Below are 18,514 nucleotides of genomic sequence, written 5' to 3'. Positions count from 1 at the left end.
AATTTTGCTCTTCCAGTAGTGTGTTATTTAACTATATCCTGAATGCTGCTGTCTGAGGAAGAATAGGTTTTAATAAAAGAAGGACAAGGTGTAAATGGAGTCTGAAGAGGATGTCTGAGGGTACTGTGTCCAAGCAGTCACTGTTTTTTTCTTTAACATTGTAGTTGCTCAGTGTTCATATCTCAGGTTAAAAAAAAAAAAAAAGCAAATGAGTAGTTTTCTCCTACTTGGAGAGGCTTTTTTTTTTTTTAAATCATCACAATGACTTTGTACTCTTCTGGAATTTGGCAGGATATAGAAGCAGAACTGTGGTGCTGTTATTAAAGTATACTTATAATTTAAACATACTATCATCTTCAAAGATGCCATCCAGTTATTGATCAAGAGATAATGTTAATAGTGGTGTTAGTGATAGTGCCAAAAACAACTCTCCCCGAATCAGTAGAAAATTCAGTGTAGGAGTGAGAGCAGCAGTGTAGTATAGTAAAGTGTGGACCAGAGTCAGATATTGTTTGTAGTCTAGGCTGTGAACTTAGCCAGGCCATCTGTAATAATGGCCTCAGTTTCCTCATCTGTAACATGAGGAAGTTGACAAATGGTCTCTGTGTTTCTTCCAAACTTTCTATCATTAAGTCCTTTTGAAGATAGTCTCCTCTTTTGAAAATAATTATTTGGTTGCTCAGTTGGGCAGATCATAATTTTTATGGAATTATTATTCAGCTCTTGAAGACAGGAATGTTTGAGGGCTTTGAAAGTTAGTCCAGCTGGAACTTCTAGTCTGTGTAGTTTCCTTACTCTCATGGGTGACTAAATCCAAACCATCTTCCCAATCCATCTTGTTTGTTGTTTCCTGAAATGAATGAATGAGATGTTTCCTCCTTAGAAAATAATATAATAAAAGTGCTAAAGGAGGCCTCTTTATTCAAGAATTTGCAATTTGGGATTAAAGTCTGGTAGCATTTGTTAGCAAATTTGAATTTTGTGAATATAAAATAGCATAATATAAGAAATTAAATGTTATGTGTAAATTTTGAATAATTTAGAACCCCCCTCCCCAAAAAAGAAATTGATCAAAAGTTGCATAATTTCAAAGATGGTGGGCTAAGTGGTTTGTAGAGAGTGTTTATGGGATTGCCACATGGCAGCTTCACTTTAGCTGGCAACAGAAAGGCCTTCTATATTTAGTGGGTATCATGCTGTCTGCCACTGGCGGGTATTAAGGTTTCTGCTAATGTGGGCTGGTATTTAATGTGCATGTAAATCTAAACATGTTTTACAGCCTTCAAAGCTGTCAAACACATATTCACCAAGAGATCTGTCAGTGGTGATACCAGTGATAGTGCCAAATACCTCTCAGTCCCCAATCGGTAACATTGTAACAGCAGTGCTAAAACACTATGAATAAGACAAAACAGTAGGTGGGATGCATCATGCTGTCAGTTTAGGGGAAAGAGCACAGAACACACTTCCAAATCCTATGTGAGTTAACCTAGAGAAGCACTAGAGCAAAGTGGTTTAGAGTGTAGACTCTGAAGCTAGCTGTGTGATGCTGCTTTGTAGCCTTAGCTGAGTTACTTAGCTTCTCTGGGCCTCAATTTTCCCATCTGTACAATGGGGTGAATTTTAGTATCTACTTCAAAGCTTGTGTGGCACTTAGTAAACATGAAAGCACAGATTGCTGGGCCCACCCCCAGTGATTCTGATTCAGTAGCTCTCAAGTCAGTATTTGCATCTAACAAGTTCCTTGGTTGTGCTGATGCAGCAGGTCCTTGGACTATACTTTGAGTAATAGCTTCTATACACACAAATGCACATACTAGAAAACAAAGAGCATACATACTGTTTTGGAACCTGATATTTTCTCCTACTTGTTACATTGTGAATAATTCACCTTTCATTATTTATTTTAATATGATTTTAAGGCTGCGTTGTATTCCATTATTAGATCATTAATGGTTTCCTTTTTCTTCTCACTGTCATAGATAAAATGTACTTATACATACTCTGATTATCTCCTTGGAGTAAATTCCTAGAAGTAGAATTACTAGATTCAAGGGTGTGCACACTTTAAAGCCTTTCTTCAGGTACTCCCAACATTCTCCAGAAAGGAAATAGCAAAGTTTATCTTTCTATGGTAGCCTGTGAGAGGAGATACTGATTTTCTAAATGTAAGAGAGTGAGGAGAAAACAGTTTATTAACTATAAAACTCATATGTATTTGGGATTGGTGGGAATAGGCGAGAAGCGTGTCTATGGATTTATAGAGAAGACAAAGATAAATCAAGAGAAACTAGGGGAGGAGCAATAGGGACTGCCTTGTGTCTTGATTTCAGAGTAAGCTTAGGATTCAGACTTCAATTCACTTAATTATGGTGTAATATGTAGTTAATATAGATTTTATGCAAAGAAGAATACATGGTGCTTCATTTTTATTCATCAGCTCTGGTATAATGTGTGACTCGTGACTGTGATATCTAGGAACCACCTAGATTTGGAGTTTTGATTTAATAAAGTCTAGCCCGTACTTCTTCCGGTGTGGACATCCCTAGCCCTGGGCTGAGCAGTTGAGACTCTTCTAAAGGGACTTGGAATGAGGGTGGCTAGGAAGCATCACTAGGAGAAAATCTACTCAGCATAGATGTCATGCGGAGAAGTATATGATTCATGGGAACGAGGGTGAGCAGGAGTGGAGGTCAAGCTAAGGTATGTATAGAATGTAAGAGGAGTGTCCTTCCCAGGTCTGTCTGGCCCTAATTGTGGGGCCCAAGCTCTGCAGCCCTTGACTCCTCAGACCCTTTAGTGGAGACAACAGATAAACTGGAATCTTCTGTACTATTTCCAGAATGTTAGAACTAGTAGAGATCTCAAGGGTAATCTGGTCCAGCCTTCTCTTTTTACAGATAAGGAAGTAAATAATTCATTATTTTCAATTAAACTTCACCTCCTATGTTTTTAAAGTCAGATAGTCAGCCTTGGAACAGAATTGGCTGGTTTTCCTTTCCTTGTTCTGGAGAGCTGAGCTTTTGAAAATTGAAGTGGTTGAATGGTGGGCAGTAAAGCAGATAGCAGAGGTGACTATGGTCTTATTGTTCAGCCTGGGAACACTGAATTGACTTGAAGTCAAACCTGCACTACTCCTGAGTCACAGGAACTTAACCATGCCTCTCTTTACATCTGCACAATCCTCCTTGGTCCCAAAACTTTGAAGGAATCTTGCACGTAGGGTAGCTCTCTTCTTGCGCCAGACCCATAGTTTCTGGAATTCATAAACATTAGTTTTCTTAGTGCACTTTAAAAAAAAATGGTTTTCGTCTTTTCCTTTTAGTAAAAAAACAAACAAACCTGTGATCGATATTTCTTTTAAAAAACAACAGCTGCTTTGCATACAAACTGGGCCTTCTATCACTGGTGATGCTGTTAGACCATACACTCTTCACTGGTAAAATTAAGAGTTCTTGAACATCAGATCTCATCAAGCTGCTTTATGTAGGAGACAGAGAACCTCTGAATCACTCAGTGGTCATCTATCAAATGTTATTTGGTAAATATAATTTATCAGTATAAGACAATTTTAAGACTGAGTTTAAGGTGATCAGTTATTGAAGAAATCTGTTAATTGGACAGCATTTCAATTGCTTAGAGGTTCGTGCAGGTTAATGGGCTGCATATTAATGAAGTGCTAATTACTTCCTGGAATATTTATGCAAGCCTGTATACTCATATTTATTTCCCATCAGATAACAATCTGAGTTATCTTTGACTCATTGCTCATACATAGCAATGAATGTTGTGGACTTCTAGGGAGGGTCTTCTTGGGTTATTGTATTCAAGAGGGAGCATAATCAGCTGGTTTAGAAAAATGGGCATTTGGTTGGGTTTCCTGTTCTTATCTGTTATCAAGAGAAGCAGGCACTTGTCTAACTCATTCTGAGCTCCTTCAAGATCAAATGAGGACAGACAATTTGTTCAAAACATAAGTTGACCTCCCTTCCCCTCCCTGTTTTTGGCCCCTTCTGTAAATCTGAACTACACTTCTCTTGACCTGAGTGTCAGCTGGTCAGCAATATGCGGAAGGCACACTGAGATGTTTCTGGGGATAAGAAATGAGTAAAAGGCCTTCTCTTTGTGAGTTTAATGTGATGGATAACAAAATTTCTAGATTTAATAGAAACAGGTGAAAGTATCCTAAGAGAAGTATTAACAGTGTCCTGTGGGGATAGGAAGAAGGGAAACCTCAAGAGGAATCAGGAAAGGCTTCATGGAATGAGTTACTTCATTTGGATGCTCCAATCCTTCAGTATTTGCCCCCTTCATTCAGTACAGTTTTATAGTGTGCCCATGGTGTGACACAGGCATGGCACTGGGGATGCAGTAGGGAGTAAAGCCAGACATGTTTCTGCCCTTCCCCCCCCCCCCCCCCCCCCGATTTCAGCCAAAGGCACAAGGAGCCTGTGGTCCCAGCTTTCTATGAGTTTTGCATCAACTGGTCACTGTGTGGCTACTATAAGGCTGAATATATGAGGCATGTGCTAGAGCTGTGGGGGAGTGATTTCAGTCAGTCAGAGATCTCTTCCCTTCTGAAAGGACACCCTTGAAGGGAGACAACATGGAGACAAGTGGAAAATTGACTCATGAAAAATGTCAAATTTGTTGGGGGAGGGAGATCAAGTAAAATTGTACTCAGTTGTCCAGACGAGCAGGAGATGTCTCTTCAGGAGTGGCCATGGGAAGACTCGTGGAGAAGTAAGCTTCACAAACACTGTAGAAATCACTCACCTAGCAGAAGGGTCAAGAGTGTGTGGGGCCTTCAAAAGCAAGACAGAGAGGAGAGTGTAGGGCCAGGGACCTGTTCCTGGAGAACTGTTGGTACCAAGAGATTGAGAGGGAGGACGCTTGGGCAGACAGGTGGGAGGAGAACCAGGAAAGGGCTGCCCAAAAGGCTGGCTTTCAACTCGAGGAGACTAACAGTGGCCTCAGATTCTAGAGAGAGGCTGAGGAAAGTGTACTCTAAGAATTCAGGAGCCCTGGGAGCCCTGAGGAAAACCCCTGAATGTGGACCATTATGAGAGTAGGCACACACTGCTCAGGCAGTGAATGTTTGTTGCACAGGATTTGTTTTCTTCCATGTTTTTGTTAATAATCCAGTGGTGATTTTTTATCTTTGGCTGTCTCACACATCACAGCCCTTGTGGACATGTTATTAGAAAGGGACCGGGCCCTTAGCAGGTCTGCCTAGGGTCTACCTGTAGTGTGTGGGTTCTTGACTTTGTGCAGGAAAGATTTCACAATAAGAATCCAAATGGTTTTGAGAGCACATTTATTAAAGCTGGGGACATTGAAATAAAGAGGGACATAAGACAGAAGAGGCAACAGGAGAGAGCTGAGGTGGGGTTGCTTTGCTCTCTAGAAATGTCATAGGAAAAAAATGTTGTGTCTGTGAGATTCGGTCATGCTGTTGCTTGCAGCTCTTGTCTGTTTATTCTCATTACTGTGTAGTATTCTGATGTATCCTACTAATAATGGGCATCGAATTGCTTCCAGTTTGGGCTGTTATGAACAGCACTGCTATGAACATTATTACATTAATATTTATGTTTTAAAGAAAATATCTTCCTTGACTTTTATCCTCACTTTAACGTGGCCTTGTACAAGGCGTTTTCTGTTTGGGATTATAAAGCTATGATGTTCGGAAGCTTCTACAACCTTTTGGAGAAATAGAGAAAATCATCCTGTTAAAGTGAAACCCAGTTCTCCTTCATTAGTTCAGTCTAGAGAGTAGAATGCTTAAAGAGCATCCTTTTGGAACCAGACCCAAGTTCAAATCCTGGTTTTGTTGTTATGTATTGCCAGTGACAGCACTAATAACAGGTTGACTATTTCTAACGCTGCCTTTGGCATGCATTTCTCATTTGCTCTTCATAACAGCCCTGTGAGATCATCTGCCATTCTTTTTTTTTAAATTTGTGAGGAAATGTGCCTAAAGGCACATGTATGTACAGTAAATGAGGAAGCTGGAATTTAGACTTTGTCAGTGTAATTTGGAGCCCATGTTCTTGAAGCTGTCTGAGCCTACTTTGTAGACTATTGTGAATAATAGCCTCCACCTCATAGGGCTGTTGTCAGGATTAAATGATGGGGAGGAGCTTATGTATAACATTGAGGGCAGACACACAATGACTCCTTCCATCGCATATCTCTAATGCTTTCCATGTGTACTTTTACTCACAGTGCTGGGGGTCCATGGTGAGGCATCACTGCTCTTCTGGCTGTCATAAAAAGGGACACCCAGTTATTTGTGGAGCCATCGCCATCTACTGGTCTTACCTCACCCAGACCAGCTTATCTTTTCTGTTGGCATGTGTCCTTTCTGAAGTTTCTTGCTTCCATTCCCACTTTCTAAATATAAAATATGTGCCTTTTTATGTAAAAACACATTTTGAGGAGATTAAAAATCTAATAAAAAAAGGTTTGATATTTTCCCAAGAACCTCCCTGTTTGGCATTTGTACAGCAGCATATTTGCAGCCAATTTACTGAGAGTTTAGAGTTCCAGCTGTAGTGGGGCTGGGCAGAGGGGGAAAGTCACGTTTCTGCACTTATGTAGGTTGCTCTGGTTGGACGTCATTTGTAAGCCTTAGTTTAGGTTTGTGGCCATAAAGGTCCTGTGGGCACTTTATGAGTATGGGTACCAGATGATGTCACTGTCTCCTAGTCCAAGACTGAATTTTAGGCAAACCAAGTCAGGAGTTTGTCAGTAAAAGACTTTGCTTTTTGGGAGAAAGTCCCAGCTTAATGCACTTTGCCCCCTTTTCTCCACTCCCATCTTCCCTACTGGGAACTGGGTGTGGAACAGATGGCTTGGAGCCCAGGGAGAGCCTTTCCCAAACTTTCAGCCTGACCCAGGCCTAGAGTTTGCTGGCCTGCAATCAAAAGTGACTTGGATCTTTCAGAATTATCAGAGGATTGCTAGAATATCTTAGAGACAGCCTGGGAAACAAATTGTTTTAAAGAATGTCTTGGAATTATTTTTAGTTTTCCAGAAGTAGCTGTAGCAATTCAAATTTTAATTGTTTAGCTTTGATTGGTTGTAGTACACCTGAAAAATGTATGCATTGCTATGCTTCAGGTATTGTTTTCAGAAGGATTCAACTCTTAGTGCTTTGTTTTCAAAAGGATTCAACTATTAGTGCTTATAGGTACAATTAAATTAATTTAAATTAATTTATTGGGGTGACTTTAAAATTAAAGTCAGTAGGGTCATATAGGTTTCAAGTATACACTCCTTTGATACCTGATCTCTATATTGTGTTGTGTGCCCACCACCTAAAGTCAAATCATTTAGGTGAAATTTAACATAACCTATAAGGTCTGAGTTTTAAATCTCATGGGATGAGATTTTAAATTTTACCTTTTTGATGTAGAAATACACAAATGAACAACTGGAGCCAAAATAGTATGATGGAAAACCCAGATGCAATAAATGTTTATTTATTAATCCAGTTGTGACATTTTTCTGTGGCAGTGTTTATTAACCTTTGAAAAGCAGTTCACACAAAATACCCAGGACATGCATAGATCTGGCTCCAAAATGAACCTCTGAAAGGGAAAAAAAGGAGCAAGAACCCAAATCCATCTATAAGGATGGGATTCTCCTCCGGGAGAGTGGAATTTAGTCATGACGTCATTTGTTGACTTGTTGATTCACAGAACTTAAAGACAGAATTCTAGCAGGTGCATAGTTTTAGTCTGTTGAAAATGCAATTCTGCGTTATTATTCAACTGCTTAAAATCTTTGAGTGAGTCCCCTCCACCTCAGAACAGGTCCTTACCATCTGGCCTGTCTGTTTTCTTGCTACACCCTTACAGTGTAGCTAGAGCCGTTCAGAACTCTGTGCAGCACTTTGAAGGTGTGATAGACCTTTTTACACTTTCCAGAAGGTTCTTAATGTGTGTAGCTCAAATGGGTCTTAGAACCATTGAAGCTTACCAGTGAGAAGGCCTGTGGGTCATTTAGTTAAACTCTTATGTTTTTGAAAAAACCAGGGCCTAGAAAGTTGGGGTTTTGTGTACAAGTTTTCCTAGACTGTTAACTAAAATATGGGATGGTGTTGGTCACATAGTTTGGCTAATAGTAGCTTCCACTCACTGAGTTCTCTCACAGATGTGCCAGGGATTATGCAGAGTACCACATCTACATTTCAACCAGTTCTTACAACCACACTCATTTCTGCTTATGGGTCAGGGGAGTTATTAAGCTTTGTCCAAGATCTCAAGCCAGTTTTCTTTCTTACACTAGTTGACACTATTTTTTCTTCATTGACTTGATACTTTAAAAAGAAATTACTTTATGAATCACTTGACCAGAGGAGTGAATATGACAATGTCTTCATGTTTATTTCTGGAAGAATGTTCCTTGTAGTAACAATAAAACCCACTTACAAAGTGCTTTTACTCCCACACATTTCTGTCTCATCTTTCCTGTCTGGCGCCTGTATTACTTGATGCTCAGTGAGGAAACAGGCTTGTCCTCCCAACTCCACCTTCATTGCTTTACCTGCTGCTGTGGACTTGACAGGTCATGGGCTCCCTCTACTGGTAGTTCACTGTGACTTTGTTACTTCATTTAAGTAATTAATATTTATTGACCAAGTCCAAGGGGACTGAGGAATGTGAATATAAACCAGATGTGGTCTTTGCAATGAAGAGATGATAAGATTTTATACGTACTGCTATAATACAAGGTGGAGATCGGTGAATACTAGGAAAAGGGAACAAAGAAAATCCCATAGATGTTTAGAGGTCAGAGTGTTTCATTGCAACTGGGAAGTTAGAGAAGGCTTTGTGGAAGATTTGACATTTATCTGGATTTGAAGGGGTGAGTGAAATTTGGCTTGTGGCAGCCCAGGGATAGATAGGAAGAGGACCAGCACCCCTGCTGGTGGGAGTGATGCAGCTCCCTTAGGATCAGAGTGGCATTTCCCAGCCTTGGTGGCAGTGAGGAACGTGGTTGGCAAAGGGAAGCAAGTTGAACAAGGTTATTTAAGTGATATTGCCATATGTTGGTCGTAGCGCCAGGGTGGAAAATCACTGAGAAGTGGCCAGAACCAGCTCCTTGATTCTTCCGCAGCCACCACCACCGTTGTATGGACACAGAGTGACAGAGGCTGCTCCCAGTAAGTTGAGCCCCTCCTAACTAGATGACCTTTCCTGGATCCCAATGTGGTCTACTGCGGGAAGGGTGCAAGGGCTTCAGCCTAGTCCACAGGCAGGCTTGAAGTGTACACGCTTGACTCAGACCCAGGGGCTTCCATGTCCGCTTTCCCAACTCCAGTTGTGAAGCAAGGAAAATGTTTGCATTTTCCTTTACAGCAGAACTGCTCCAGCCCCCACCCACCTGCTCTCTCCAGTAAGAGATGGGCTGAGGCCTGCTTTACGACACTGGTCCTGTGGGAGAAGGACTTACCAGACACTAAATCTAAAGAGAGATCAGAAAAAATTAACCCAGTCTAGAACTTGTTAACGAGACTGAGAACTGAAGGCCCCCCCCTCATTTTTATATTTTTATTGTTTTTCGGAGATGGTGGCATAGGAGAGGGAGGGAGAGAAACATCGATGTGAGAGTGAAACATCAATTAGCTGCCTCCTTCACACTCCCTGCTGGGGATTGAGCGGTAACCTGGGCATGTGGCCTGACTAGGAATCAAACTGGTGACCTTTTGGTGCCAGTTGATGGCTCCCAATCAACTGAGCCACACTGGCAGGGCAGAAGCCTTTTCATTCTGCACACTGAAAGCTCAACCCACCTCTTGTCTCCAAGACATGTCTGTACTCTGGCGCTGACCTTTGGGAAAGACTGGGAGTGGGGATCTTGAGCTACCTCTACTTGTGGGAATAGTGGGAATGGAAGGGCAGAGAAGGGATACAGGTGAAGTGAGGGACCACAGAGGTCAAATCAGTAAGACAAAGGGAAGAGTTGCTCACGGCTTGCGTACTAGCTGCCTTTGCCTTCTTGCTCTCAGATGCCTCAAACTCAGTATGTCCCAAGTGGAATTCCTGATCTCATCTTCTGTCTGCTCTGCTCACACCCTGCCCACCTCGACAACACTAACCTTCTAGTTACTCAGGCCAGATTCCTCCATGTCTGTCACACCTCATCTCCAGTCCTGTAGGAAACCCCCGAAGCTTTACCTTCAAAACACATCGTGATTGGTCTGTCCTCTAACCTGCACTGCAGTCGTCTTCGTCTAAACTGCCTCTCACCTGCTTTACTATAACAGCTGCCTCCCTGATTCCTTCCTGGCCTGCTTCAGTCGTTCTAAACTCAGTAGCTAGAGAGATCTTTTAAAAACATGAGTCAGATCTTGCCATTTCTCTTCTCAAAACCTTGAATGGCTGGCTCCCCACTGTCCCTCAGAGTGGAGGCCAGAGCCAGTCCTTATAACCTGGCTTCTTTGCTATTCCTATCCCGCTCAGGTGCACTCCTGCACGAGCTGTCCCTCTGTCTGGAATGCTCTTTCCCACAAGTCCATAGGGCCTCCCCTCCCCCACTGTAAAGCGACTTTAGGAGGCAGTGATCTGCTTTGATTTGATGTCATGGAGATTATCCATGGTTTCTGGCAGAGAGACAGATCCTTTTATGGAAGCATATAGGCCTTCTTGTTTAAAGATTAACTAGAATGAAACTGCTGTTAGCTTTTAAAGACAATTGGGACTGCACAGAGGGCTGTAGGGTGCACTTCATTTTCAGGACCACATTTTTCTGAGGGCCAGCATATCAAAGTCTGGCTGGCTGTGATGGGATCGCTGACTCAGCAACTGCAAGGTTTGTAATTCTCCATTTGTGAAGGTCAGAGGCATTCTTGTTTAAAAGATCAATGCAGGTAGCGTTTAAGGAATCTTTGGTGTAATTTTTTATATATGTGTATGATCATTTGGTAATTTTGAGCCTTGATTATGTAGTTGTACCTAAAATCTATAAATGACACATCTACAATTTTTCTATTTTTATTTGATTATTCTTTGGTGTTTATCCTCTCTTGTCACAATATTTTTCTACAAAAATATTAAGCTTCATAATTTGGTAGACAGAACATAGATTTTGAAATCAGAGGTCATTCATTTCTATTCATTTTGATTCAAGCTTTACACTACTGCCTATATTAGCATAGACGAGTTAATTGGTTTTTGTTGTCTGTAAAGTGAAGGTTCTAACTGTGTTCTTAGGATTCCTGCTAGGATCAGAGATGGTCGTGCACTGTATCTGAAGCACCGGTCTTGCTGGCTGCCACTTCGAATGGCGTTTCTTACTGGACGCGTTAGAGTACGGCAGTGTCTTGGGCCAGTTCAGGGATTCAGGAAAACTTTATCATCGATGACTTTGAAACCAAAACCCCTGCTTGTAGCTGACAGCCACTGGGCCTGTTTTTTCTTGTTGGTTTTTTGGTACACATCTTTGTTCATTTCTAGTGCCCTCCTTACCATGGCAGAGTCCATGGAAGCACACCCCTGTGTTCTCTCCTCCCTTTACCCCTGCCCCGTGTGTAAACACACACTTTCCTCAGATGTTTGATTTCATGGCTGAAATAAAGATGGAGCCCTGCTTCTGTCTAGGAGTATGTTCATACCACTTTTTCTATTCAATACAGATTTGATTTAGTTCAACATTTATTCAGTTTCTGCCATGTACCAGGCACTTTGTTGGACCTTGGGATTCAAAACTGGGAGAGAAGTGGCTCTAGCTCTTGCAGAGAATAGACAGAAACCTGTGGTTACCTTTGTCAGAATGCCTTTCGTGACAGAAGTACATCTGCACAGCTGACTTCCCTGGAGAGGTGGGGGAGGTGGCAGTCTTGGGTGTGAGTGTTCACAGGAGGACCACCATTTCATTTAGGGACAGAATTAGTCAGCATGTCCTCTGGACTTTCTAGGGAGGGCCCTGTGTCAAGTAGTCTCCATAATTCCTGCATCTATCTGATTTTTGGTTTGGAAAATAAAGTCATCATACAGGGACAGGGAGCATCAAGTGGAGTGTTCATTATCTTGAAATACTTGCCAGATTTTCTTTGGGGACAAGGGAGCAGGGATGGGGCCAGAAACCAGGAGGTGAACCTCGGAGTCTCTGGCAATAGGACACCTGCCAGATGGACTTGCCTTGCCTGATGCTTCGCCTGCCTTCTTCCTCCCAGCTCTGGCTTCCAATGAATATTTATTTTCTTCTCTCTCATTAAATGTAACATATATTCACAAGGCACCCACTACATGTGGGGTTGAGTTGGTCTTTAGACCTGGTGGTAGGAAGAATCGTATGGGACCTGAAATTCACGGTGTGACCAGAGCCAGGTTAGGGGATTATTTGCTTTAGTCATAGGCAGCACAGAACACTACGGACACTCTTCCTTGTCCTTTACTCCCCCAGTTATGTTTACAGCACGTCAGGGAACTTCTGAATGAAGCAGTAGAGTGGACCAAGGAGGATGAGGTGTTCCGCATGTGTGCCTTGCACAGCTGCGCTGGGCCCCCGCATTTGTGCGAGATGTCTTCTCAGAAAAGACCACAGTGAGTCTCGTCTTTCTATTTCAGACAACCCATTTGAAGATCCTGACCTTAAGGACCCATATCTCATTCCAAGAAACATCATGGCCGAGCCAGACTATATAGAAGATGACAATCCTGAACTAATTAGGCCTCAGAAACTTGTCAACCCCGTCAAAACGTCACGCAACCATCAAGATCTTCACAGAGAGCTTCTTATGAATCAGAAAAGGTAAGATGATTTCTTGAGCAGTTTCTCTCAGGGGACTTTCAAGGTAACTAGATTTAATTTTGATTATGTTTACAAAGGCTTCAAAGAATTTTTTGCTTCTTAACTATATTTGAGGCTTCCTAATTACTCTAGCATCCTTGAGCCAAGATGTTGCTCCGTAAAGTGAAGCCAGCAGCAGGCACAGCTACCACTACCGGTGTTATTCAGAAGTCTGCAGCTCTGTGTCCGCTTCTCAAATGGATGCAGATTTTAAAATTTGGATGGAAGGGTCTGGACTAAGGATAAAAGGAGTGTCCTAAGCCAAAGAGAAATATTCTACAAATCTATTTCTTAGATTTGTAAAAATTTTGTGTTTGCCCCTTACATATACAAATATGTGGAAGTCAAATATAATGTTGCCTACTTTAGCATTTGTAAGTAGCAGGTTGAAATATCTAGACCAGGGCTGGGGAACCTTTTTCTGCCAAGGGCCATTTGGATATTTATAACATCACTCGAGGGCCATACAAAATTCTCAGCTTAAAAATTAGCTATGAAAAAAGCTCCTAGATTTATTGAATTTTGGGTTGTGCCTGTGGTTGCCTTGGTAGCACCAGACCAAGTGATTTTTCTTAAGTTTCATTTGGAACTATTTTCAGATCTTCAGAATGAAACAGTTGATCTGAACTGTGAGACTATACAGATCACTCATCCACTCACTCATTTCTTAGCCCTGGTACTACCCATTGGACTGAAAGATACACAGACCAAGTTAAGCATTAGGGTCATGTTTTAGAGGGAAGGCCTAATTTAAAATTTTTAAAAAAGTATTTTAAAGGAAACAAAGGGGCATTTTTTTATAGCAGTTCTTCCCAACTGTACCTCTGTGAGAACTCCTGTCCTCCATCTAGATTGTGGGAATATGACTCACTCCCTTTCAACCCCAGTGCTCACTAGTTTGCTTCTGGGCTAATGCTTAGAAATTGAATGCAAGTATGATCCTTTCTGAATAGTGCTTAGCTTCTACTGGTGTTTGTCATGTAAAAGTAAAAGCAAGGATTAATTATCATCATGCCCAAAGCAAAATAGGACTCCATAGTTTCCTAAATAGGCCACTGAATTGAGAGATAATCCTGCCTGGGAAAGTCTGCATTTTGGGGGAAAGATACAAAGTTCAATATACTCCAAAAAAGAGTAGCTAAATGTTTTTCTAAACTAAGTGGTTTTCTGGTTGCCTTTACCTCTTGGATCTCAGTTCCCTTATCTGTAAAGTGGAGTAGGGGACTTGAATGGAGTAGGCAAGGTAAAACCAAAATTGATAGAATAACTATTTTCTGAATTATAGGCTACAAATTATTCTGCAAAAATTTATTTAGTAACCTTGGTAATATTTCTGTAAAATATACAGGTTTGTGCAATTGAATCTGTTTCCAAAATTTTTAGAATAGGCACTTTCTGTGAGCACTCTTCCATCTGACTTTGTCTGGGTTATGCTTTCTTTTCTTTGTTTGCACAGGTGACTCTATAGCCAGGCCCAGCTCAACTAATTTAAGAGAATGCTGGTGTTACCTCAAGTACCGTAGGCCAGAGAGGATGTGGGATTTGCAGTCAGAAGGAAATGACTTTACGATCTTAGACAAGATTTCCCTTCTTGAGATTTGTTTCTTTATAAATAAAATAGGAGATAAAAATATCTTTCTTATAAAAATGAAAGTAAATAATAGCATGTATAAATACCTTTTAAAATGCATGGCATGCCCAGCCGGTGTGGCTGAGTGGTTCAGAATTAACCCAAGAATCAAGAGGTAGGTCACTGGTTCGATTCCTGGTCAGAGCACATGCCCAGGTTGCGGGCTCCATCCCCAGTAGGGACATGCAGGAGGCAGCCAATCAGTGATGTTTCTTTCTCGTTGATGTTTCTATCTCTCTAACCCTCTCCCTTTATCCCTCTCAAAAAATCAATGAAAAAATTAAAAAAAAAAAAAAAAATGTATGACATATAGTAAGTGTCCAATTAGTCTCAACCATCTTTCACTTTCTGTTTAGTGTCATCTGGAAATTCCTATTGCTTTTCCCCCTTCTTCTTTGAAAAGTTCTGGTCTGGCTATAGAAGTACATTTAAGAAAAGAAGGAAAAGGAAGGAAGGAAAGAAAGGGAGGGAGGGAGGCAGGTTTCAAAATTAAATGAATGTATCTTATCCTATGTCTTCAGGTTTCTCAAGGTAAATCTTAGTTTGGTAGGGTCCTCTTAATAGAATTACAAGAGGCTTTTAGAGTGAAAACTCCTCAAGCAGTTTCTTTTATTCATCTTCTATCACATATACATTTTGGAGGCTGTGGAGTTTTTATTTCTAATTTTTTAAAAAAATTTGTCTTTATTGTTGAAAGTATTACAAATGTCCTCTTTTTCCCCCACATTGATCCCCTCCCCCCTGCAGTGCTCCCCCCAGGCCTTCACCACACTATTGTCTGTGTGCATTGGTTATGCATATATGCATATAAGTTCTTAGGGGAATCTCTCCCCACTCACACACCCCTGTCTTCCCTCTGAGATTTTTCAGTCTGTTCCGTGTTTCTGTGTCTCTGGATCTATTTTGTTCATTAGTTTATTTGTTCATTAGATTCCACATATGAGTGAGATCATGTGACACTTGTCTTCCTCTGACTGGCTTACTTCACTTAGCATAATATTCTCCAGGTCGCACATGCTGTCTCAAAGGGTAAGGGATCCTTTTTTTTTTTTACAGTTGCATAGCATTCTATGGTGTAAATGTCCGAGAAGGTGCTTGATACGATTTCAGTCTTCTTGAACTTGTAGAGACTTGTTTTGTGTCTTAACATGTGGTCTGTCTTTGAGAATGTCCCATGTGCACTTGAGGAGAATGCATATTCCACAGCTTTGGGGTGAAATGTTCTGTAAATGTCAATTAAATCCATCTGATCTAGTGTGTCATATAGAGTCACTGTTTCTTTATTGATTTTTTGTCTGGAAAATCTGTCCAGTAAAGTCACTGGGGTGTTAAAAGTCCAAATAGGAAGTATCACATCAATAATATATATGTTTGGGCCCGGCCGGGCGTGGCTCAGCGGTTGAGCATCGACCTGGGATCCAGATGATCAGGGTTCGATTCCCGGTCAGGGCACATGCCTGGGTTGCGGGCTCGATCAATGACTCTCTCATCATTGATGTTTCTATCTCTGTCTGTCTCTCTCTTTTCCTCTCTCTGAAATCAATAAAGATACATTTAAAATTTTATATATATATATATAATGTTTGGTTAAAGGGTAATCATACTTGCTTACTGGTTTGTACCATAATGAAAGTCTACTTACTTTCTATAATTTATAAAGGGCCTTCCCATTTTTTATCTTGTCCAATCCAGTGATCTTTCCAGTGATCTAACGTGTGTTATCTTGGGGTTACCCTAATTTGACATGTTAATAAGAGAAAACTCAGAGGAACAGGCTAAGGACTCTTCTCAAGATTTTACAGTAGGTTTTTTTGGAATAAAAAGGTAGAAATACACATAGAATTAAAAGCAGTTTAAATTAAAAGGCAAAGATCAATCAAATATAGTAATAATAAAAATTAGAAAAGGGGTAGGGAAATGAGAGAGAGACAGAAATGAGATCAACACAAAACAAGCTTTCTGTGGAGCCCTGGACCTTTGCCCTCCATAGCCAAAAATTTGGCTCAAAGCCCTGTAGCATTTAAGTTCAAAGAGTTTTTTAGTTACTTTTTGGAGATCATAGATAAAAGCAAAGTCACTACTTAGGAGAACAAATACTCTACTCATAGACATTCTAACTCTGAATTCTAAGCTCTTTTAAGAATATCATTCTGCTCCTCTACTTGGTATCTTTTGGACTAGCCAAGTTCCAGGTTAAAAGTCTTTACATTATCAACTTGCTCACAGTTTGCCACAAGGGCTCATTAAGAACATTTTCAAGTTCTCAGATTCGATAAGTATTCCCAATAACATAAGAGGGGCAGATTTCAAGAGGCAAGTTGTTTTTTTTCAAGTTGAAAGATTAGTGTTTAAGAGGTCTTAAAAATATTTCTAATATAATTTAGGTTCTGTCTTCTCTATAAGAGTACTTTGTGGGGGGAGGACAAATACAGAATACTCGACTGTTCAAATGCATCCCCAAAATTGGTTCTTTGGCTTGTACATTTCAGTCAATGGTCTTTATTCCCTGTGTTTTTCGTTGATCTTCGTATCTTCATTTGCATTCTTTGCTGGACAAATATTTCCTCAATACATGCTCATTGCTGCACACATGGAAAAATACGGGAAATTGAGATAGAAGTATTTGCATTTGAGTTCATGCAGGTAGAAATGGTTTAAGCACAAGGCAGGCCAGACCAGAAAATTCCAAGATTAAAGATCAAGGGTTTGAAATCCAAACGAACCCTCCCCTTTCCCCTCCCCCTAAGAAAAATATTAGCCCAGGAGATTAGGCTGTGTGGGCATGCTCTGTTAGGGTCTGTGCCAGCCCTTGCCTCTGGCTCAGGCCTCCCAGGTGAGGAGGCAGTTTCATTCACAGATGTTCAGGTATATCTAGAGTGGGGGTGGAGTAGATGTATTCAGTGGTTTATGTGAAATGTACCTTTAAAAATTATCTGTATATTTCATCACTAGTGGTGAAAATATAAAGTGTTGCGGCCTTTTTGGAAGGCAGTTTGGCAATATACATAAAATTATAAAATGTACAGATGCTTAGCCAGCAGTTCTACTTCTATGACTGTAGCCAGGCGAGATACTTATGTAAGAGTGCAAATATGAATGTACGAGGTAGGCCATTGCTTCATTACTTTTAATAGGGAACGATTGTAAACAGCCTAAATGCATAGCAATATGGGAATGGTGAACATGGCACTTCCATAGTGTGAAGTCTTGTGCAGATGATAAGAATGAAAAAGAGCTTTGTAAAAGTATAGATGGGGGAGCCTAGACTACAGACTACACTGTTGTCTCTGGGTCCATGGGGCAGGGCCTCTACCTTGTTCAGTTTTCAGGGCCACCATTTACATAGAACTCAGCGTAAATGGTGCTCCCAAGATCTGTTTAGCAAAGAGAGTTCAGGTGTGCTTTCACTTTTTATTTTACATATAAATCACCTGTTATGCAAGGAGCATTTATTAACTTAAAAAATTGGCTTGGCCCACTATAATAGTCACAGCAAGCAGACTCAGGATTACTGTTGGCCTTGAGTGGTACAAAGACACCAGGACTTTAGCACTGATCAGTCGTAAAGGGATTAAAAGTACTTGTTAATTGTATGTCAGAATTGATTAAAGATAACCAACTGTTATCATGCACAGAATGATACTGTAGTTTTTATGAAATTTAGTCTGACCCAGTTTTAGACTCAGAGAATCATACAGGCACTGCTTGCTTGACATCTTCCTTTCAGATTAAGTGATAGGCTATGATAAAATATTAACTAAATTTGTATGACTTCTCGACTGTTCCAAGTGTAGAACATTTATCATATGAGCACCATTTCCCGAGCTTTCTGTTACTAAATATTTTATCTTACTGCCCCCATTGTGTAAAATCTTCGAATGGAAAATGAATACTGAATATTAATTAAACCCATTCATATATTGCAATAGAATATCAGCTTAGTGTGTCATACATCAAAGTTGTTCATTAGTTTTTGCATAATCCAGAAGGATATAATAACAGTTGAGGTTAATTTTGCCTTTGAAGTATAGGGAAAGAAAAATGTTTGAAATTTAAATTATGCAGAGAGCTAATCCTTAATCC

General features: G+C 40.6%; 1 protein-coding gene across 2 annotated transcripts in view; it reads left to right on the top strand.

The window, feature by feature from the left end:
• FAM107B (family with sequence similarity 107 member B) overlaps window positions 1–18,514 on the top strand; it is a gene marked incomplete at its 5' end in the record, with an annotated part of 193,832 nt that overhangs the window by 169,883 nt on the left and 5,435 nt on the right. For both annotated transcript variants that reach the window (XM_081154253.1, XM_081154254.1), the window contains one exon: window positions 12,579–12,762. In XM_081154253.1, coding sequence (XP_081010379.1) covers window positions 12,579–12,762 — 184 coding nt within the window. The remainder of the gene's footprint in view (window positions 1–12,578; window positions 12,763–18,514) is intronic.

Source organism: Miniopterus schreibersii (genome assembly GCF_964146895.1).
Source record: "Miniopterus schreibersii genome assembly, chromosome: 1".
NCBI lineage: Eukaryota > Metazoa > Chordata > Mammalia > Chiroptera > Miniopteridae > Miniopterus > Miniopterus schreibersii.
This window is presented reverse-complemented; position numbering and strand designations above follow the sequence as displayed.